This window comes from Ictidomys tridecemlineatus, chromosome 5 (assembly GCF_052094955.1).
Source record: "Ictidomys tridecemlineatus isolate mIctTri1 chromosome 5, mIctTri1.hap1, whole genome shotgun sequence".
NCBI lineage: Eukaryota > Metazoa > Chordata > Mammalia > Rodentia > Sciuridae > Ictidomys > Ictidomys tridecemlineatus.
The window spans coordinates 62,399,705-62,423,240 of record NC_135481.1 but is presented as its reverse complement, the minus strand read 5'-3'; the positions used below and the strand labels follow the sequence as shown (position 1 = coordinate 62,423,240).

The 23,536-nt window shown below is 40.6% G+C and overlaps 2 protein-coding genes across 5 annotated transcripts in view; both read left to right on the top strand.

The window, feature by feature from the left end:
• The first annotated feature begins 620 nt into the window (after positions 1–620).
• Rdh11 (retinol dehydrogenase 11) lies at positions 621–19,043 on the top strand. The gene is made up of 7 exons (XM_005322818.5): positions 621–771; positions 3,375–3,493; positions 3,987–4,142; positions 5,499–5,603; positions 6,155–6,364; positions 9,359–9,548; positions 15,874–19,043. Exons 1-7 carry the CDS (start codon positions 704–706, stop codon positions 15,974–15,976), a joined length of 951 nt encoding a protein of 316 aa, XP_005322875.1. The 5' UTR covers positions 621–703; the 3' UTR covers positions 15,977–19,043.
• Positions 18,909–23,536, top strand: part of Vti1b (vesicle transport through interaction with t-SNAREs 1B) — a 42,613-nt gene continuing 37,985 nt past the window's right edge. For all 4 annotated transcript variants that reach the window (XR_013438993.1, XR_013438992.1, XR_013438991.1 and 1 more), the window contains exon 1: positions 18,909–19,043. Coding sequence is in view for 1 of the 4 variants with exons in the window: in XM_005322816.5 (XP_005322873.1) it covers positions 18,929–19,043 (115 nt within the window). In the remaining 3 variants the exon portion in view is untranslated. The remainder of the gene's footprint in view (positions 19,044–23,536) is intronic.

Here is a 23,536-nt window from a genome sequence, read left to right as displayed (position 1 = left end):
TCATAAACTGGTAAAATCAACTGTGTAAATCTGAAAAATTTACTGCTATCTTGGGAGATAATACATAAGTGACACGTTATCAGGAAAACTACATTTTATTATTAATACTCGAACACTAGGAAAATTATAATAGTTACCATCATAATTCAAAATAGACACAATAAAGAGATTCTCTAGGAAATGTCTTAAAGGACCAATAGTTGCTTTCCCTCCACTGGAATAAGGAGTCCCTGCAAGGGTTCGCACTGCACCCACCTCACCAACTGTCAAACTCCAACAGTTCCTCTCCTGTGTAAAGGGCCTTAAAATACCTAGGGGACACCAGTGCCTGTTCTCCAGCCAAAACAATGAGGTAACTGCCAACCACGATGTGGGGTGGAGGCGGGGACTGGACTTGGGCTCCGGGAGATATAGAACTGGGGAAATTTCACAAGAATTGCTGGTGGTCAGAGGGCTTTAGGAGAGCTGGTTGGAATGTCTCAGAGTCCCTAGACAGTTGGAGATCTGTCATGCATCTGGCAGATTTCTGAGGCTGGAAGCAGCTTCCTTAGACAGCCCTTCAGCTCACAAGCCTTGGACTACATTTCCCAGCGGGCTTGCTTTGGGGATGGTTGTGATTGTAATAGGGCGTGTCTAGGAAGAGAAGCCATAGTACTTCAGCAGCGCTGGGGCATCTTGCTCCGCTGCAGCTGCGCCGGCAGAGATGGTTGAACTCCTGCTCTTGCTCTTCCTGGTCCCCTTTCTCCTGTACGTGACTGCGCCCCAAATCAGGTTTGTGCAATTATGTATTGCCTTCTCTTGCAAAGTCTTCACGAGGGGACCCGAATTCTCACTGAAGCTCTTTTCTTCAAAAAGAAGGACTAAGGAAAACTCCCCGTGGTGGTGGTGGTGGTGATGGTGGTGGGGTCCCCAAGATGGCCTAGAGCCGGAGTTCAGTGGGTTGCAGGCCAGGTCCAGGTGTCTTGGATGTTGGTAGGGTAAGATCCGACACCACAGGCGGTCGTGAACCATTCTGAGCATCCTGCTTTGCTTCTCCGATCCCCCCTATTCGTCTGGCACCCCCCTGCCTCCGCCTTCAGGGATCCCTGAGCGCAAGGCTGCCTAAAATGCTCGAGTTTTCAGCTTGGCGGATTTCAAACCCTAGAACGGAATGTGGCCCCCAGCTCTGTTTCCTCCTTTAACTCCCACGCCTTGCCCCTGCGCTATCTATCTTCTTGCTTCCAGCCTTTGAGGAACAAAGAACGATTGCACCTTTTGCTTTATGGTCCCGTTGCATGCTCTCTCGTTACTATTAGATTCGTGCTTTCTTGAGGGGCTGTAAAGGAGAGAAATGGAAAGAGTGATTATGCACCCTACCCTGCCTTCGAAGCAAGAGCATGGGGGACGGTTAGGGGTGTTGAGGGGGAGGACAAGAAAAGTGCGGGGGACGGTCTTTTGACCAGGTGACAGATCAGCCCGAGGCTGGCGCGGTTCCCCAGAGAATCAGCCGCGAGCTGCACAATCGCTGATTGGTTCTGAGTTCAGTCACCCGTAGTGACGGTGGTCCAGTGACTGAAGAGGCACACTCCTTCCCCAGGAGGCGTGACCATAGTTGCAGTAGAAACGGAAGCTGTGCCAGATTCTACTCAGTCATTTCTTTTTTTTTTTTTTAAGAGAGAGTGAGAGAGGAGAGAGAGAGAGAGAAAGAAAGAGAGAGAATTTTTAATATTTATTTTTTAGTTTTCGGTGGACACAACATCTTTGTTGGTATGTGGTGCTGAGGATCGAACCCGGGCCGCACGCATGCCAGGCGAGCGCGCTACCGCTTGAGCCACATCCCCAGCCCGACTCAGTCATTTCTTACCATATAAGATTGATCTATCAAGGATCACCTGCCTGCCTCCCTTTCTTGACTTTGACTTTTCCTCATTGATGACCCTCTTCCGGTTGTATTTTTTTTTCTCAATCCTAAACATTCACTGCTCCTATCTCTAAGCACACACGTGGGTTATCATACTCAAATGAAAACATGATTTTTTTTTTTATGTCTTTGCCACATCTTCTTATACACATAGAATCTCAATGAAAACTTGAACCATAACTGGGAAATAGTTCCTAATGAAATGGGGCTGGGGATGTGGCTCAAGCGGTAGCGCGCTCGCCTGGCATGCCTGCGACCCAGGTTCGATCCTCAGACCCACATACAAAGAAAGATGTTGTGTCCACCGGAAACTAAACAATAAATATTAAAATTAAAAAAAAAAAGAAAAATATCTAAGTGAAGTGATATTTTTCTTATAAAGAATATTCTTCAGGCTTTATCTCCAGCCTAGCTAGGTCATGGGAGCCAGGCCAGAGCTGGAATTTTATAGTTGATTTTCTTTTTCATTTCTGCTATTTAAGGAAGGAACTAAGTGCAGCCCCCAACATTTGTCATTATTGGAGCTCAAGCAGAAAGAGTGTGGGAAACAGAGCTGGGGACATGTTCTTTAAGCAGTGGGGTATCAGTTGGTGGGCACCATGAATTAGTTCACCTTCTTTTCAGCCTGTTTGCACTAAGCAGGTAGCTTTGGTGGCTAGGAGTAATTTGCAGTTCCAAGTTCAATGAAAAAAAGCTGGAATGCTCTTTAAAAATGCACCTCCTCATCATCTGATTATTTTAGTCCCAAGATTGTAAAGGAGAGAAAAGAAGAATCTAAGGACTGCCAAAATGAATTTGTGCATTTGTTCATTTGGAAAGGCAGTATAGTGTAGTACTTAGGAGCAAGGACTGTAATTAGACAAACCAAGACTTGAAATCCCACTTTCCTTTGTACTTATTTAACACTGTGTGTATATGTGTGTGTGTGTGTGTGTGCACGTTCATAGGATTTGAATCCATGATTTCACTCGTGCTAAGTACATATCACTGAGCTACATCCCCGACCCCTGTCTTATTTTCATATGTGTAAATGTATGTGAGTGTGGCCTTTTTCTTGATTTGTTCTAGATTTACAAGCTTTCATAATTTTAACTCTTCCAATTGATTAATCATTTCTTAAGACTAAATATGTCAGTTGTGGGCAGAGTGACATGCAGAGACAAGTTCTTTCCTCTTCTTGACTGGGTCTTGTGATTTTCTAAGCCAAAAGTACCTCCTGGGGAGCTCAAACTGTAGTCAGGTGCTTGGCTAATCAAACCTTCATCCAGTTCTTGTGCTGCAGGGAACAGCTTTTTCCCTTGTGCAAGAGCAGATTGTTTTCTTTCCACCAATTTTTCTTAAACTTGTAAAAGGACATTAGTGGAAGAACCTAAAGCAAACCTCAGCCTTGGGATTTGAAGACATTGGGAGTTGAGGAATCCTCTGCAGGGATGGGATAATGAAGGACTGATAAACTCTCCTCCTTTGTCTACAGGAAAATGCTGTCTAGTGGGGTGTGCACATCTACTGTCCAGCTTCCTGGGAAGGTAGCTGTAGTCACTGGAGCCAACACAGGCATTGGAAAGGAGACAGCTAAAGAGCTGGCTCAAAGAGGCAAGTTCATCTGCTCTTCATTCCCTACTGCTACTGTAGTTTACCTCTCACAGTGGGTCATTTTCCTTATTTCTTCATGGTCCTAGAATTCAAGAATACTCTAAGCACCTACTGATTTGCTCATCTGAACCTAGTAATGGGCATTTAATAGATATCATCTGTTTTTCTTTCTTGAATTGATTTGAATACCTCTGTTGTGAATTAGGGATAAAAATTTTAATCTAAAAACAGGAGAGCGGGGCTGGGGATGTGGCTCAAGCGGTAGCCAGCTCGCCTGGCATGCGTGCGGCCCAGGTTCGATCCTCAGCACCACATACAAAGATGTTGTGTCCGCTGAAAACTAAAAAATAAATATTAAAAGATTCTCTCTCTCTCTCTCTTTAAAAAAAAAAAAGGAGAGAACAACATTAATAACACAACATTAATGTGAGTATTAATCTATAACACCCAATCAAAAAACAACTGACAGTTTTTTTCATATGTCGTTTGATAGGAGCCCGTGTGTATTTAGCTTGCCGGGATATGCAAAAGGGGGAATTGGTGGCCAGAGAAATCCAAGACATGACAGGGAACCAGGAGGTGTTGGCACGGAAACTGGACCTGTCTGATACAAAGTCTATTCGAGCCTTTGCTAAGGACTTCTTAGCACGTAAGTGTAGAACCAGAAACTATGTTGTGGGTCTTACGATCAACATAGCAGACTTAGCTAAAAGGGAAAGATCCCTTTTCCTCTAATACATAGAAATAGTGGATAAAATATAGCCCCAAACTTTCCATACATAACTGAAATCATGTGATCATTGGGATGTGATTTATGTCTGGGGAACATCCTAGGAGGCAGAAACAAAAAGGCAACCATAACAGCGAGCATGAGCCAAGGCCAGACTCTTATGGGAGTATCAATACTTGGTTGGGGCTTTTTAAGGTCTAGGGTTTAAACACTCTAATAGGGACAGGAGATGAGACCTCAGGTTGTTGAGGGGTGGAACACCATAGATAAGGTTGAGATTCACAAAGGGCCATATGGTCCATGGTAAAGGAGTTAGAAAAACCATAACACCTTGACTACCAGCTCAGGGACATGACGAAGAGCCTTTTCATCTCTTCAGGATATGGATGAATAGTCATCTGCAAGAAACTAAAACCTCAAACTTGTCTTGTCTGTGGGATCTGAGTCATACCACCAAATGGTGTAGGATCTTTATTTTTTAATTACAAGAAATGTTTTTTGGTGCCAGACTCTTGAGCTGAGACATTAACATAAAAACCTATAATAGGTGCCAGGTATGGTATTACACACCTATAATCTCAGCTACTCTGGAGACTGAAGCAAGAAGATTACAAGTTTGAAGCCAGCCTGCACAATTTAGAGAGAACCTGTCTGAAAATAAAAATTTTAAAAGGGCTTGGGATGTGGCTCAGTGGTAGAGCATTGCCTAGCATGTATGAGGCCCTAGGTTCAATTCCCAGTATTGAAAACAAACAAAACAAAGAAATCCAAGCTTACTCTACAGATATCCCTTTTCATTGCCCAGGGATCTAGGTCTCCCAGAGGAAATACCTTCCACTGCTATGAACTTAAACCACATGAGGAAATGGACCACTAAAGAGAGGTGGCAAGTTTCTTTTGGGACCTGAATTCCAGAAGCAAGGGTGCATATAGAACAACCTTTTTTCTCTTGCTTTGGAATCTTCCCATTCAGCTTGGGAAGTCTTTGTATTGGGAGAGGTGGATAGAATACTTTCAAAAGCAATGAGTAAGCAGCTCCTGAACTGGAAATATTGGGAAAGCCATTCAGTGATATCAGATGGTATTTTTCCATGTTGTAGAAATATGTATGATTCAACTAAGTTCTTACAATGAAAAAACAATGCAGCGAAGGGGAAATGGAGGGAAGATTGAAGTCCTGCACCCCCACTTTCAAAGCCTGGGTTTTGAGGCAGGTGTCAAAGATGTAACAGCTATGGCTGGCCACATTCATGCTCCATTTTCTCTTTCCTGCAGAGGAAAAGCACCTCCACATTTTGATCAACAATGCAGGAGTGATGATGTGTCCCTACTCTAAGACAGCAGATGGCTTCGAGATGCACATGGGAGTCAACCACTTGGGTAGGAAATCTGGTCTTATCATAAAACCGGAAGAAATCTAAAGTTCTCCTTGGAAAACTTAGAAGTCAGATTGAGCCTTCTTTGTGGTATGATTGATGCTCAGGGCCATAATAGACCAGGTGAGAGTTATGAATAGTTTAGACCAGCCTGAAACTGAGGCCTGCCTCAGATTCTGCCTACGTTTTAATCTGCCGTCCAGATTTGGTTTACCTTGAGGGCATTTTCCAACAGCCCAATAGGATTGGGGACTGTGTTGCTTCTTAGAAGTGATCCCTATGGCTGGTATCAGGTAGAGGCTACCTGCTCTTTTTAAAGAGTGATGTTAACCACCACTGGAACAAGACAGGACTTCATAGGCACTTGTCAGACCTACCTGGCTGTTTCCATTTCCCTAAACCCTCACTGGACTTGTTGTGTAGTTGACAGTGTAAAGTTGAGGTGAAAGGCCTTATTCCTGAGTTCTCTGCCCCCATAGCCGAGCCCTGCTTGCCTCCATTCCTCTTACCTCATACTGGCACTGAACTCTGTTAATCCTAGTTTTTTCTCAACAGGTCACTTCCTTCTGACCCATCTGCTGCTAGAGAGACTGAAGGAATCAGCCCCATCAAGGGTAGTAAATGTGTCTTCCTTAGCACATCACCTGGGAAGGATCCACTTCCATAACCTACAGGGCGAGAAATTCTACAATTCAGGTCTAGCCTACTGTCACAGCAAGTTAGCCAACATTCTTTTCACCCAGGAACTGGCCAGGAGGCTGAAAGGTGGGCTTGGGAAAAATGAATATGAAAACATAAGTCAATGGGAGATAGCTAAATGCCACAAGAATGGAAACAGTTTTCCAGAGCCTGTCACCTGCCCTCAGGGCCTGCTTCCCTGACTCTAAATGAATATTGGAGGTGGCTAGCTGGAGACAGGGAGATTCTTACTTTGATTCTGAAGGCTCCACAACTTACCGTGTGAGCTGAAGCAAGCTACTTAACTTTTCAAAACTTATTTCCTCATGTGTACAATGAGACTGCTTCACAAATGGTTGTCATAATTCAGGCTCATGAGCAAGTCGAGATTTTTCACTGTTAGTGAGACTGAGTAGCAGGAAGGGAACTGAATTGACACTAGATACAGCCATTAGAATTAAACATTTACTGGGATTCTGGAGGGGCATCTTCCTAACACCAAAGGGTCAAATAAGAGGGATAGTGAAGTAAACAAATAGTTTGTTTGATAGTCACAAGTAAACAAAAGTTCTTAGCATGATCAACTCTGGATTTCCAACAAAGATAAAGGAAATCAAAATCTAAAAGGGCAATATTTAGGAGAAGAGAGGCAGAATTCAGACTCGAAGAATTAAGCACAAGATCCCCACTTTAGAATGGGATCCTTATACCTCATGGTCAGCCACAAGATGAGAAGAAGGAAGCTGATAGCTCAATCCATATGCACAATCTGTACCCAGGGCATGTATCCTTTATTAACTTAGGATAGATGAGGATAACTGAACAGTAAGAACTATCCAAAGAGTAGGTCAGGAAGCTAAGGCAGCCTGGAGGTGTAGAGATGGGTCCACAGTGAGAATCCAATAAAAGCAGAGTATACTAGGGAGTAAACCTGACAATTTTCCTGGTTTTTTAGGTAGAAAATAGCTGTGTTGAAGAGCTAGAACCCCCATGTGACAGATTGATTCATCCAACCATTCCGCAGACATGTATTCCATGCCTGATTTAGGGGAATAGGGATGAGGTGGTAGACAAGACTCTATTTGTTTGACGTCTAATGGGAGAGAGAGATGATTAGCAAATGTTTGTACATTTGTTCCACATAAAATCGTTTAGTAATACATGAGATAATTTTTGCTATAAAAAGTTCAAATAGTATGTGATAGTATACAGAATTAAAGATGAAAACCTTCTTTATTTATTCTTTTAGCCCCCTTCCAATTTTTTCCCTTCAAGTGATGCTGTCAGCAGCTTGTTGTGCTGATTTCCAGTCGGGAGTCCCCCACCCCGTGCATTTACATATGCATGTCATACACAAGGAACTACATTTCTAACATGGTATCTTGGCAATTCTTCCATGTGGTACATATTTACTCCCATTCATTTTTTGGCTGCATTATATTTAATATAGCTGTACCTTTGCTTATTTATCCATTTTCTTAAAACATATAGGTTGTTTCCTTTTTTGTTGCTGCTATTTAATTTTAATTATAGTAATGCTATAAAGGTCAAGTGCAAGGACTTAATAATGGATTGGGCTGGCAAGGACCTTATTCAATCTAAGGGTTTTAGAAAGATTCTCTGAGGAACAAATTGCAGTCTGAGCCCCAAAGAATGATTAAAAATTAAATGGGTCATAGGTGCAGGGGGGTGAGGAGGCTGAGGAACATTCCAGCCGGAAGGAAGAAGATGTATGAGCTTTGTTTGAGAAACAGAGAAGACTGGTTAGAACATGGTTTGAACAGAGGATTGAGGTAAAACTGAAAGGTAGATAGAGGCCATAGTAAGGATTTTAGTGTTAATTCTAAGAGCAATAGAAAAACCTTTGAAATTAAGGCCTTTTAGAAATGAGCAGGAGTAGGTGCAGCAAGCCTGGACTAGGGTGGTGGAGATGGAATGTAGAAGACACTCCTGAGAGATATTTAGGATGTAGAAACCACAGAGCTTGTTGATGATTATGCATGGTGAAGTGGGGGATCATCAAGTGCTGCTCCTAGAAGCCTATTTAGGTATTTAGGGGATATGGCAGCAATCAGGTTTGGACTTAAAAGTGGAAGTCAGTTTTAGACCTCTGAATCTGCATTGTGGTAGGTTATCTAGGGAAGACTGTGGAGTAGGCAGTTGGAAATAATGAGTACTTTATCTCAAGTTGCAAAATCCACAACTCTTCTCAAACTTGACACCAAAACTTATTTGGTAGCAAAACCTCAACTATGCTAGGGAGATTAGATAATAGGCAGGATAGGTATATGTCTCATATTATCCTGTTAAAATAAGAAGAAATTTAAAACATTTTTGGCCTCAAGATTTCCAGACAGGATCAGGGACCTGAAATAACATGTGCAGAAGTGTTATTTAGCATTTCCATATTCCAAGGACTATTCTCAGCTCTTTACATTTGTGAAATTATCTACTCCTCAGACAAACCCTGTGAGGTGTAGTATCATGATTAGCCCCATTTTAGAGATGAGAAAGGGAGTCACAAAAACAGGAGCTTGTCTCAGGTTACACAGCCAATGAATGGAGCTGGGAGTTGAAATGGGGCATTCTCACTGCTACAAAGTCCATGCACTTCACCACTTCTCATAGTTACTCTAGAATCCAAAGGAACAGTTTGGGCTGTAGATGCAAAGTGTAAGTCTAGTGAGCCGTGAGAATTCCAAGACTTAACATTTAGATAGAAAATGATGATAAGGCTGCCTAGGAAACTGAGATGAAGCAGCCAGAAGAAGGGTTAAGAGACCAGAAGAGGTATGGGGTCATAGAAGCCAGTTAAAAAAAAAAAAAAAGGACTTAAAAAAACAGGGGGTCAACAATGTAAAGTGTTCCTAAGAGGCCAAGTCTTGGTTCTGCTACAATGAAACAGTTAATAACCTCTCAGAGCCCTAACTTCTTAATATGTGAAATGGATGTGTAAATTTACTGTGAATAGTACCTGTGATGTTACCATGGCAGGGGATTCACTTGTGGGATCACAAGATTCTTCCCATCCTTTTTGGTAAAATCGAGTCCTGTCGTCTCTTTACGTGGCACCCCCTACAGGCTCTGGCGTTACCACATATTCTGTACATCCTGGCACAGTCAAATCAGAATTGGTTCGGCACTCATCTTTCATGAGGTGGATGTGGTGGCTTTTCTCCTTCTTCATCAAGACTCCTCAGCAGGGAGCCCAGACCAGCCTGTACTGTGCCTTAACAGAAGGTCTTGAGATTCTAAGTGGGAATCATTTCAGGTATGCATATATCTGTTTTTGAAGATGTGATTTTATTTCTCAAAGGAAATTATCAGAATTTGTCTGGTATGTCGTAGCCTTTTTAAAAAAGTATTTTGTCAAATATATCTAGAGTTTTTATCTTTTATGTGACCCATTCACATTTTTTGTGATACCTAAGTTTGATTTTTTTTCTCTTACTCTGATAATTATGCTTTCTATTTCTTTTCATCCTATCTTTTGTTATGTCAGTCAAGTTTTATTTATTCCTTTTTGGACTCTTTAGTTCTATATTTCTCACATTAAAAAGAACTTTAATCTGTTTTTTCATTGTCTTTAGAATTGAAAGATTCCCTTCTTGAATGAGTAAAAGTTTAAAAAGTTCATTGTAGAGGCTTTTGAACATACATAGCAGTAGAACAATTAGCATATTGAACTCACATATACCCATCATCCAGTTTCAACTGTCATTAAACCAGGATAATCCTTCTTTGTCCTTCACACCTTTCCATATTTTCTTCTCCCATATTACTATTATTATTATTATTATTATTTTAATGTCTTTTAGTTGTAGATGGACACAATATCTTTTTATTTTATTTGTTTATTTTTATGTGGTACTGAGGATCAAACCCAGTGCTTCACACATGCTAAGCAAGTGCTCCACTCCGAGCCACAACCCCAGCTCATTCTTCTCCCATATTATTTTGAAGAAAAATCCCAGACATCACATAAGATTGGATTTTTAACATTTTATTTATCTTCATGACAATGTTAAAGTAACCTGATATTTTGGAGAAGGGGCTATAAATTATATTTAGATTGGAAAGAAAGGTAATTAGATGATGAAAAGCCTATAGTGACAGACTTACAGAAGAAACACAGAAGTTATTTCCTTAGAGACAGACAGAATCTAGTCTGTTTTAGAAAAATATGTGTTTAATGAATAAGTAACCCAGTGAGAGGTAGAGTCCCTGATTTAGGGTATTGACAATTAAAAGGATAGTTGCATGCCAGAGGCCCTTGAAGAGATAGAATTTTACCACTGGATGAGTGAGAGAGGGAGGGAGAGAGGGAGGAGGAAGATTTGGTAGCCTGGGCTTCAAGCCTGAGTGTCTAGGAGGTTGAGGAGGTTGATGATGACATTAACCCAGATAGCAGGCACGGAAAAATAGTGTATGACTTAAGGTTCTTGAATTCCAAAGCAGTGGACATGAACTCTGGCCAAAATTAAGCAGGAAGGAAATTTTCTATAATATTAGAGCTGGAGGTGCCCCTAGATTCAAAGGGAAGACTGAAGAGTTGCTTAGAACAGTCAAAATGGCCAGCTGGAGCACTGCTCCAGGGTGAAGTCTTTTAGTTTTGGTTGCTCACTATACAGTCTCCAGGGAGGAAGCATTGGATAGAAGGAAGTTACCAAAAGAAGATGGAATGGATATTTAGTCAGAATTACAGTTTTCCCTAGTGTAGTAAATCTTGCTCTGTATATGTTGAGTGTGTATTACAAGACATACAAATAGAAATGTGTAGCAGAGAGTTGAAAGTATGGGTCTGAAGTTCAAGAAAATAGATAAATACAGTTTTGCACACTGGAATGATTTTCCAAGAGTGGGTGGAGGCCGGACGTGGTACACACCTGTAATCCCAGTGGCTTGGGAGGCTTAGGCAGGAGGATTGCAGGTTCAAAGCCAACCCAGTCTATGGATTCTTAATTTTACTTCATTTTGAAGATCCAACAGCAGCCAAGTAGAACACTATTTATTTTTTTATTTTGTGAGAGAGGAGAGAGAGAGAGAGAATTTTTTTTTAATATTTATTTTTTAGTTCTCGGCGGACACAACATCTTTGTTGGTATGTGGTGCTGAGGATCGAACCCGGGCCGCATGCATGCCAGGCGAGCGCGCTACCACTTGAGCCACATCCCCAGCCCCTAGAACACTATTTAGAAAGCAATGTAAAAGTCTGTTTTGATTGGAACTTTGCACTGACTGTTCTCTCTGCCTATTTCTACTAATCTTTCTGTCTGTAATGTTTTGCCTATAATGGACATTTCACAAAAATGGAATGATAAAATGTGGTATTTGTGACTTTCAATTAGCATAATGTTTTCAAGGTTTATCTATACCAAAACGTATCAGTTCTTAGTTCTTTTTTTAATAATTTTTTTAGGTGTGGATGGACACAATACCCTTATTTTATTTATTTATTTTTATGTGGTGCTAAGGATAAAACCCACTGCCTCACACGTGCGAGGTGAGCACTCTTCTACGGAACTACAACCCCAGCCCCTCTTATTTCCTTTTTATTGCTTAATAATATTTAATTATATGGATATACCATAGTTTATTTATCCTTTCATCAGTCAGTGGACATTTAGGTTTCCAAATTTTTTTGCTATTTGAATACTACTGTTGTGAACATCCTTATAGAAACTTTTGTATTGGCATTACTCTTGGATATATAGAAGTGGAATTTTGGGGCATCTGGTAACTCTGTTTAACTGTTGAAGAGTTGCCAGACTTTTCCAAAGTGTGACCATCCTTTTACATTCCCACTAGTCATGTATGAAGGTTCCAGTTTCTCCATATCCCAAACAATACATGCTATTGTCTCTCCTTTTGATTTTACCCATCATAGTGAATATCTTGTCATTATCATTTTCCTGCTAATGATATGAAACATTTTTCCTGTTCTTTATTGTACTTTTATGTATGTACATTGGAGAAGTGTATGATTTGAATCCTTCGCCCATTTTTAAGTTAAATTATTGTCTTTTTATTGTTCAATTGCAAGAGTTCTTTATAGTCTAAATACAAGTCCTTTATCACATAAAAGATTTATAAGTATTCTTTCACTCTGTGGGTTGTGGGTTGTCTTTCCACCTTTTTTTTTTTTTTTTTTTTTTTTTTTGTGTGTGTGTGTGTGGTACTGGGTATTGAACTTAGGGGCACTCAACCACTGATCACATCCTCAGCCCTGTATTGTATATAGACAGTGTCTCACTGATTTGCTTATTGCCTCATTTTTGCTGAGGCTGGCTTTGAACTCATGATCTTCCTGCCTCAGACTCCTGAGCCACTGGGATTGCAGGTGTGTGCCACCATGCCCAACAATCATTATCTTAATAGTATTCTTGGAAGTACCCAAATTTTTAATTTTGATAAAGTCCAATTTATCCACATTTTTCTTTTGTCACTTGGGCTTTTGGTGTCATATCTAAGAAACCACTGCCTCACCCAGGTTCACAGATTTGCTACTCTGCTATGTTTTCTTTACACAGTTTTATAGTTTTAGCATTACATTTAGGTCTGTGATCCATGTTGAGTTATTTTTTGTATGTGTTAGGAATTGGAGGCCTAATTTCATTCCTTCGCATGTAGATATCTAGCAGTCCAAGCAACATTTGTTGGAAAGACTGTTCTTTCCCCATTGAATTATATTGGTAGCTTTGTTAGTCTGCTCAGACTGCCAGTACAGAATATAGTCAGCCCTGAATATCCATGGTTCTCCATCTGTGGATTCAACTAGTAGAGGGGAAGAGTGTGTCTGTACTGAACTCATATAGAGTTTGTTTCTTGACATTATTCCTTTAACAATATAGTGTAACAACTTATTTACATAACATTTACATTAGGTATTGTAAGTATCTTATAAGAGACGATGTGTGTAGGCTATTATGCAAATATGATACCATTTTATGTAAGGGATTTAGGCATCCCACAGGAGGTCCTAAAACTAGAGACTGGGTGCCTGTAGCACAGATTGGATGCCTTAAACATTTTTTTTTTACAGTTCTGGAGACAAGATCTTGTCCAAGATAAAGGTCTGGCAGGGTTGGTTTCTGATGAGACCTTTCTTCAGGACTTTGGAATGGCTGCTCTCTCTATGTCCTCACAGGGCCTTTCCTCTGTGCACAAACATTCCTAGAGTCTCTTCTTCTTCTAAGGACACTAGTCCTATTGGATTAGGGCCCCACTTCTAGACTCATTTAACCTAAATTATCTCCTTAAAGGCCCCATCTACAAGTACAGTCACATTGGGGGTTAGAGTTTCAATGTATGGATTTTGGAGAGACAAAATTCAGTCCCTAGGCTGGGTATAGTGGTACACACCCATAAACCCAGAGGCTTCAGAGGCTGAGGCAGGAGAATTGCAAGTTCAAAGCCAACCTCAGCAACTTAGCAAGGCCCTAAGCAACTCAGTGAGACTCTCTAAATAAAATACAAAAAAAGGGATGGGGATATGGCTCAGTGGTAGAGTGCCCCTGGGTTCAATCCCTGGTACAAAAAAAAAAAAAAAAATTCAATCCATTACAGGAACCTTTTTGGAAGTCAATTGACCATAAAGGTAGGGGTTTATTTCTATACATTTAATTTTGTTATATTCATTTATCTGTCTGTCCTTATGCAGGTACCACATTATCTTGATTACTGTAACTTTGTAGTAAGTTATTTTTTTTATATTAGCCAATCTTTTACTATATTTATTCTTAACAAATTTTGGGGGGATTATCAGCACTTCAACCATGTTGATACAATAACCACACTTAAATAGCTCACACTATAGTATTTAAATAATTTTTATAGCACATCATAATTTACAAGGTATCTTTGTGTCCACTGTATTATTTGCTCTTCACTATGATCTCAAGAAGGGTATAAGACACAGGGCAGAGGAAGATGCTTACAGAAGCTAGATGTTTCCAGAGAGTGGTTCTCTGTGATGGTATTTTCACTCACAAAAGTCAGGTTGTGCTGGTCATACTGTAAGTTTTCTTAAGTAGATATACTACACTTATAATTCTTGTTTTATAAATGTGAAGTTTTGTGGGTTTTTTTCCTTTTGTGTGTGTGGTACTGGGGATTGAACCCAAGGTCTCATGCTTGCTAGGCAAGCATTTCTATATATCCCAACTCTTTTTAAAATTTTTTGAGACAGGGTCTCATTCAGTTGACCAAGCTGGCCTCAAGCCTGTAATGCTCTGGCCTCAGCCTCTGGGGCTAGCTGGGATTATAGGCATATACTACCACACTTGAATATGTTTTTAAGTGATCTGTACATGTGAAGATATTTTAAGTGATGTTTCTCAAGCATTAGCTAGTTATAAGGATCATCTTAAGAACTAGTTGAAAACAGATTCCTAGGCCTCAACCTGAGAGATTCTGATTCAATATGTCTGAAATAGGACCAGAGAACTGTTATTTCTGACAAGCTCCAGGATGATATTCCTGCTGCTGGTCCACTGCCCACACCAAGTAGCATGTGTTAATGAACATATGTTAAGAATTTGCTTCATGTTGTTAATTCAGAGTTGGCAACTCTACTTTTACCTTCAGAATTTGCTTAGAAGCCATGCCTATAATCCCAGTGGCTTGGGAAGCTGAGGCAGGAGGATCACAAATTCAAGGCCAGCTTCAGCAATTTATTGAAGCTCCAAACAAATTAGCAAGACCCTGTCTCAAAATAAAAAATAAAAAGGGATGGGGATTTGGATTAGTGGATAAGTGCACCTGGGTTCAATTCCCAGTTCCAAAAATAGAAAAGAAACTTAGTTACCAACACAGCAGCCTTTCAAAGGTGATTATGTCAAGAAAGATTAAATACCATTATTGCAGGAGTGGTAGAGAGTTCCTTATAAAAGGATGAACTGGGGCCCTCAACCACCTGGTGCCTTCTGCCTTGTCATGATACAACCAGAAGGCCCTCACCAGATGCCAGTCCCTTCAAGTTCATCTTCCCAGTCCCCATAATCATGAGCCATTAAATTTCAGTTCATATATAAATTAAACAGTCTGGTTAACCAGTCTATAGCAACATACAAAGGACTAAGACACAACTGGCACCTTGTTACCATTTCTTTTTTGTTGTCACCTTTTCCTTCCTTTGTTGTTTATGAAGCTGGCTGTATTTGTCATATGAGTTTTAAAACAGTTATAACTGCAGATAGTTCAGGAATAAGAAATATTCTTTTACTACTCCAAGCATCTGTGACCAGTGTAAGCAGCAGGATCTCAGCTTTGTAACAATGTCCAGGGCCTTGAAGGATGGCCCTTATGGTCTTATTTGAAGAAGGTAGACATACACAGGTGTCAGACAGGCACTGATATTAGAGTTAAATATATACAAAGAAAAGAAGACATAAAGACCTAATGAAACATTCTGATCAGAGTGACTAATAAGAAGATCTAACTGGCATTCGTATTTTCTCAGAGAATAGGACCAACGGTGGCCCTGTCCTGAAGGACATGTGATCCCTGGGTTCTTTTTCTATCCCATTCTTTATCCCAGGCAGAGAGCAGATGCCATTCTTAACCCTTTGCTTCAAGCCTCTCTCTTTCCTTCCCAGTGACTGCCATGTGGCATGGGTCTCTGCCCAGGCTCGTAATGAGACAATAGCAAGAAGACTATGGGATGTCAGCTGTGACCTGCTGGGACTCCCAATGGATTGACTGGTGGTAGTTGGACCCCAAAGAAGACTGCAGCTGAAGATACAATGCTCCTGACAAAATGTTTCTCCTTCAAGGTGGCCAAACCTGAAGCACAAAAAGACAAACCTTCTGGCCTAGCCTACGTGGTATCCAGTTAAATTCCAGTACACTGCCAGACTCATGTTAATACCTTGCATTTGTCCAGACTTACTTTGTTCTTGTTACTAGCAATATCATTGGATAAGATAACCTCATAAGACCTGCACAGCTCATATTTTCCTTCTGAAACCTACTCCTACTTAACAGAATCTAAGCTCTGGAAGGTTGATGTTTGGAAATACGGAATAGTCTACCTTCTTTGTTCACACTGTAATTTCTCTCAACCAACCTTTACTTCAAGGGAGGCACATTGCAACCTCAGCTGAATCCCACGAGTCACAGTGGCTTGACTCAAAAGCAGGGCTTCATTGCACCAACACTGGGATTCTTTCAGGAAATCCTTCACTGAATCTGGATTATGGCCTGGCCTTATTTCTCACAACCTAAAGCCACTGATGTTAAGATATTTACCCAAGTCCAAACCACAGAAGAACTTCCTTTTCTAAGAAGTTTGTATTTGGGGGAGAGCAGAAATTTTTTAAAAATCAACATGTCATTTTCCTACCATGTCTCAAACCAGTAAGAGGGTAACGAAAATAGCATTATTAAACAACAGGCCACTTGGCTGTACTGACTCCAGTCCCATGGAGGCCTCCTTTTTGTGCCTTGAAACTAGAAAAGGAAAGGGAAGTGTTTTCGGTCATTGTCATTGTGTTATCTTTTTGTGTCTTCTTGTGTATTTATGCAGTTGGGAGTATTTTCACAAAATTTACAACAGCCACAAAGAAACAGTGGCATCAAAGCAGACACTAATGTAAGGATATGATCAGAGATGGAACAAACCAGTGTCATTCATTTGTTTATATAAATGAGTACAGCTGCAAAGAGAAATAGACTGTATATGTTGGTAACCAGCCAATAAGAAGCAGGTGGGTATAGGGACAAGTTAAAAAAAAGTTCCTAAAATTCTATATTTTATTTGGAGAACTTTTATCAAAAGTAATGTTGCCAAAGAAGTCTGAGGAATTGGTAATGTTCCCATCACTTCATTGAAGTATGTGATTCTAAGAGAGTTTGTGACTTTCTTGGACTGAAAACTATATATTAACTTTAGTAAGGAGAAGTTATAGGACCCCATCCTTCACTTCTCATATATTTATAAACTGATAAATCTTTTATTGGACTGTTTTGACCATTAAACTATATATTTAGAAATGGTCATTTCTAGGAACATTGGAAAACTTGGTAATAGTACAGAATAACTCAATATTTTACGTAATTTATGTGGAACTGTCAATGACAAAAATTCTTTTTGACTATTTATCATGTTTTTAATCAGAATAAAAGTGTAAGAATTAAAAGTTTCAAGAGTCAAAAGAAGAAAGCACCTATTATAATTATGTAATCATTTTTCATTATAAAAGATAAATTTGTCCCAGAATCTAACTACAGTACAATCTCAGTTCACATGCCATTAATTTGTGTTGTTGATAATTTGACCATTCACTCATTTCCTACTTAACTTTATGACGTTGACCAAAGGTCACTTTTTCTGCAATCCTTGATCATCCCCAGAATTTTCTCTCTGTACCAGCCTTTTATTTCTGTAACACAGTAACACTACACTGCTGCTCACAACCAGAGACTGTATCATCTCTCTGCACAGTGCATGTTAAGAGCTCAACTAATTTATTTGTTTAAAGCAATGGTCAGTGAACTCAAATCTAATAAAAACAAGGATCTAAGAGAGAGAAATCACCAAAGCAGGGAGGCGTGGTGGAACACGCCTGTAATCCCAGCCACTGGAGGCTGAGATAGGAGAATGGCAAGTTCCAGGCTGGCCTCAGTAATTTAGCAAGGCTGACCTCAGCAACTTAGTGAGACCTTAGATTTTTTTTTTTTTTTTAAAGGGCTGTATGAGCAGTTTAAGTATTGGCTCTTTAGGCAAACTACGCAATCACTATAAACAGGAATCCACACCCACGGAGTGTAGGAAAAAACTTTATAATTGCTAAGTTCACTTAGTGGGAGACCATACCTCTTTTCTTCAAGCCCGGCCCATCTTCTACCCCACATTATAAACCACCCAAGGACAAAGTAAATTATTTGATTCATCAACATGCGCAGATTCCCATCAACACCTACACTCAAACGCCTTTTGTAAACTAATGCACAGCCTAGTGCACGTGGCGGTTCCAGTCCGTATTTTGAGGTCGCACTGACTTCCCCAGTGCACCACCGCCCGACGGCCCGCCTATCCTTCTAGAGCTAAAAGCCAACACGTAGGACACGAAGTGAGGAAGTCAGGGTGGCAAAGAAGGGAGGGATAACCGTGAAGAGGATGTTCGGGACCATGTTATACTCCAGCGCAAAAACCGGAACACGGCAGCCCCACGGGCGCGTGACCCACAAGCCGAGCGTCCTGCGCCCTAACTACAGCCCCCGGCATGCACTGCGTCCAGCCCCGCCCCTCGCCGGCCGGCGGGGCCCGGGAGGAGGCAATCAAGCTGCCCGCGCCGGGGCCCTCCTCGAGCCCTTCTGCTGTGGCGCCTTCTCTAACCCGGGCTGGATATTTCCAGGGCCGCAGACGGCCGCTCTCCCCGACACGGCGCCACTTCTGCAGAAGTCGCCAGACATTGTGGCCCTCCGGGCTTTCTGTCAGGCTTTCGTGCCCGACGCTTCCGCAGTGAGCGGCCGGCCGGGTGGGCGTTCCGGCTACGAAGGACCCCGCCGCGGCCCCGGAAGCGCCTGGTTCCGGGCATTGGTGGTGCGGCGGTAGCCGTGATGGCTTTGGGACTGGGCGGCTGACCGCTGGGCTAGGAGCAGGCCCAGGGCCTAGAATCTCAGTGGCCGCTTCTTAAGCACGGCTTCACCATGGCCACCTCGGCCGCCTCCTCTGAACATTTCGAGAAGCTGCACGAAATCTTCCGCGGCCTCCATGAAGATCTACGAGGGGCACCCCAGCGGCTGCTGGGGACGGCTGGGACCGGTGAGGCGGGGGCGGGACAAGCCGTGGGGAGCTCGAGTTTAGGAAGAAAGAATCTCCTCCCTCCTCCCGGGCACCGACCCCTTGCTCCCCGCTTCTCTCCCTCAGACACGCCCCCTAGAGCTGGCACGTCCCAGCGTTCAGGGGTCTCCCTGCTGTCACTGAGAGGGGGCTGGGGATGTGGCCAGGGTGCCATTTCTCTGGGATCTTCCTGTGGCCTTCAGAATTTTCTCGTTCCCCAACACACACGGTGGCAAGAGGATCGTACGATTGTTAAATCTACCGTTCTATTTCAGTAGAATGGGTTTCTTTTGTAACTCTGTATTTTGTTGTAGTCACTTAAAAGCATTATTATCAAGAGAGGCTTCATCAGACAAAAGAATCTATAACACAGAATAGGGCCAGGAACCCAAAAGAATCATACCTTCTGGCTATTGGAATGTAAGGGTTCATGGGAGTTTGCCAGAGGGGGGATGAAAAGAGGTAATGAAATTTTTTTAAAAAATGAATACTCTCAACTGGAGCTTAGGGTGTAAATGGAAAAGCAGCTAGAGACAAGAAAGGTGAAACACACTGTGGAGGGACCTAAATGTCATATTAAAATTCTTGGACCTGATATAGAGAATCAGTAAAGGATTTTAAGCAGCTGATTAATATGAATTTTATTTTAGAAAGAGGGCTGTGATGGCTGGATAAGAGGCTGGCTATAGGAGACCTTGTTAGGAGCTTGAGTGACAGTCATCTAGAGGGAGGTGGTTCTAAGCAGAAATTAAGCAGACTCATTAGCTATTGAAGGAGTGAGAAAAAAGGTTCAAGGGTTCTAAGTTTTTTCACTTGGTCAGTTGAGTGAGTGATGAACTTGAAATAAGAAAAGAGAAGCAGCCAGGCATAGTGGCACATGCCTGTAATCCCTGCTACTGCAGATGCTGGGGCAGGAAGATCACAGGTTCTAGGTCAGCCTAGGCAACTTAGGGAGACCTGTCTCAAAACAAAATAAAAAGGCTGGGGATGTACCTCAGTGGTAATGCACCCCTGTGTGTGTGAGAGAGAGAAGTAGACTTCTTTGCTTGAAGGAGATCATCAAGGGTAACTTTAGAATAGAAATCACAATGCATATATCTGTTTTAGCTTAACAAAAATATTTTTTCTGCCATCAGAAATATCATTTATGAAGAACATATTAATGTGAATGGAGAGACAGCATAGTAATACTTAAAAGCAAGAATTTTAGAGCCAAACTGGGTTAAATATACATTTTGATAGCTATGTGATCTTGCAAGTTATTTTAACCAAATTAGTTTCCCTTGCAGAATGGGGATAAATCATACTATTTAACTTCATAGGATCTTGGTAAGGAATTAATGAGTTAATGTATGCAAAGCCCTTAGAATATTACTTCGCAATAATAAGAACTGTTAGTTATTAACATATGGGAAATTTGATATTTAATGAAAACTAATACCAATTCTGTATACAACTAACTACTCTTCTGTAGCTCTGCTTTTTCCCCCCAGAACATTTATTTTCTGATATAGTAGACACTTTACATGTTTCTGATATTTATATGAAATGTTTGTTTCCTTTCATTGGAAAGATAGTTTCAGTGTGGTCCATGAACCAGCAGCATCAGCACCATCTAGGAACTTGTTAGAAATATAAATTTAGATATATAGACCCACTGAATCAGAAAACTGTTTTGACAGCTCTCCAGGGGATTTCTGAAGCAAACTCAAGTTTGAAATCCACTGAACTAGAATATAACTCAGTATTTTATTTGCTTTGCTTATTATGAATCCTGAATTCCTAAAATATTGCCTAGCACATGCTAAGTGATAAATATTTATTGAATGATTGAATTGTGTAAATACTGTGAATTGTTGTAAAGAAAATAACTGTGTATTGGGCTGGGGTTGTAGCTCAATGGTAGAGCACTTCCTACCATTGTGTGAGGCACTGGGTTCAATCCTCAGCACCACATTAAAATAATAATAATAATAATAATAATAAAGGTATTGTGTCCATCTACAACTAAAAAAATCACTGAATATTAAAACTAATAGTGTGTTTTTATTCTGTTTTTACTTTTTCATTACTCATAAAATTGATATATGCAACTACTTTTTAAGGGAATATGATGCTCCAAATTCTTTTATTTTGTTTATTTGTTTTTATATGGTGCTGAAGATCAAACCCAGTGCCTTAGCGCTCTATCATGAGCTATAATTCCAGCCCTATATGCAACTATTAGAACAACAAAGATGGAGATTTTTATTTCCCTAAAGAACAGTCCACATTCAATTTCTGCCATTAAAGGATAATAGACACCAAGTGTCATTTTAGGAAGTTTTTGTAGCCATGACAATCCATTTATTATCATATACTATAATTATCAATCTATTTAATATAATATCAAGACCTACAGCAGGATTTCAAAATTCAGTTTATATGTGGTGCTGAAAATCAAACCCGGTGCCTCACACATGCTAGGCAAGTGCTTTACCACTGAGCTACAACCCCAGTCAATTTCTTAATTTAATTAGTATGTTAAATGCCTGTACTCATGATTTCTAGCTTTGGTTTTACAGTACCTGAAGACATCTTTCCATATGTCTTAATGTTGTATGTAAAAAGTCTTTGAAAAGAGAAAAAAAAAAGTTTTTGAAAGTTTTTCGTTTTCATTCACATAAACTTTAGTGTATGTATATGAGACCCTATTATTTTGGGGGCTTGAAAAAGTTATCACCACAATACCATGTACAGAAGGCTGATAAACACTAGTTACAGTCTTCGGAATTGTAATTATTCCAACTCTCTTCATACTCTGTGGTGAATTTGGTTTTCTCCTACATATTCCTTCCTACCTGAGGATTTATTTTCAAAATTAGGTAGGGGCTGAAGGTTATATAGTTCAGTGGTAGAGCACTTGCCTAGTATATATTAGGCCCTGGGTTCTATGCCTTGCACTTGCTAAGTACTTGCTATTTGTATTATCTCATAATCCTTTCATACACTTCCATGAGGTCAGTACTATTATATTTCCTACTTAAAGGTCTGGAGGTTTGCTTTTAACTCATGTGTGAGATCAAGCGACCCATTAGTCCACACACAGAGGCCGTAGATCATAGAAATGCCACAGAGGGGCGCCAGAAGCAAATGAACCACATATTTTTCAGAGAGAGCGTATTTGATTTCATATAGGCTGGGATGGGGGTTGTAGCTCAGTGGTAGAGCACTTGCCTAGCACGTTTGAATGGGTTTAATCCTCAGCATCACATTAAAAAGTGAATAAATAAAATAAACGTATGAATGGAATCTATAATTCTTTTTTAAAAAAGTACAGACTGTAGAGCACTCCTAGATGGGAAATGTGTGCTTTATGAAATCAGGTGGATGATAGAACATACCAACTACAAAAAGACGTAATAACAGGATCACAGGGAAGTTTGCAAAAGAATACGGTTTCGGTGGACTATCTCTTCTCCCATATTTTTATTTATGTAGTTCGTTTTTAATCATTCTCAAATTTGCCCCTTGAAATCACAGATTTTTTTTTTTTTAGATCCATTAGCAAAGAAAGAATAAAGGAGGAGACCTTATGACTAACAGAGTTGTAGAAAAATGTGAGCCAGGAGGGGAATGCACATATGTGTACAACACTGCTTTATACTGTCTGGCTTAGATCAGGAATAGATGTACTTGAATTTGGAGATATGCCATTTCAGAGAAGTGACTACACTAAGCACTTTTGTGACAGCTTATTGCAAAATGACACAATACTGCTCCATGGCAGTATCTGTTTTTGACTATTATTATTTCACTGTTGGTGGCTAAGAACACAGTCCCCTTGAGAATAGTAACAGCTGCTTTGACGTCCATTTCAGTTGTGTCTCGGATAGCCAAGAGGCTGTTTGCCATGGCTGAACTTTCCTCCTATTAAATAAATAAAAAATGAAGCCATTTTTTTGTTGTTTGTTTGTTTTAATATTTTTTAATTGTAGATGGTCACACTACCTTTATTTTATTTATTTGTTTTTTTATGTGGTGCTGGGAACTGAACCCAGTGCTGGACACATGCCAGGCAAGCGCTCTACCACTGAGCCACAACTCCAGCCCCACGCCATGGGTTTTATGAACAGTGTGGACAAATAATTCACCTGCAGTGACTTATGTATGCTAAAGGAGTGTCACTATAGTAAAGGATCTGTTGTCATTTTCTCTTTCAGGCAGTAACAACATCTAGAGGAGATGTAAACTTTTAGAAGCTATGGACAAAGTTTAAAAAGACAAAGTAAGCCAAGTATGTTGGCATAGCCCATAATCCCACCGATGTAGGAGGCTAAGGCAGGTGGATTACAAATTTGAGGCCAGCCTCAGCAACTTAGTGAGGCCCTAAGCAACTTAGCAAGACTGTCTCAAAATAAAAAGGGCTGGGGACTTATCTCGGTGCCTCTAGTACTTTTAAAAAAAAAAAAAAGTCAGTTACCTTGTTCTGGAGG

What these genes read in the sequence shown, in the direction of transcription:
- Rdh11 (XM_005322818.5), top strand. Translation starts at nt 704, where the DNA reads ATGGTTGAACTCCTGCTCTTGCTCTTCCTGGTCCCCTTTCTCCTGTAC. An exon ending in GTGACTGCGCCCCAAATCAG is followed by an intron (nt 772 to 3,374) that starts GTTTGTGCAATT and finishes CTTTGTCTACAG; the next exon opens with GAAAATGCTGTCTAGTGGGG. An exon ending in TAAAGAGCTGGCTCAAAGAG is followed by an intron (nt 3,494 to 3,986) that starts GCAAGTTCATCT and finishes GTCGTTTGATAG; the next exon opens with GAGCCCGTGTGTATTTAGCT.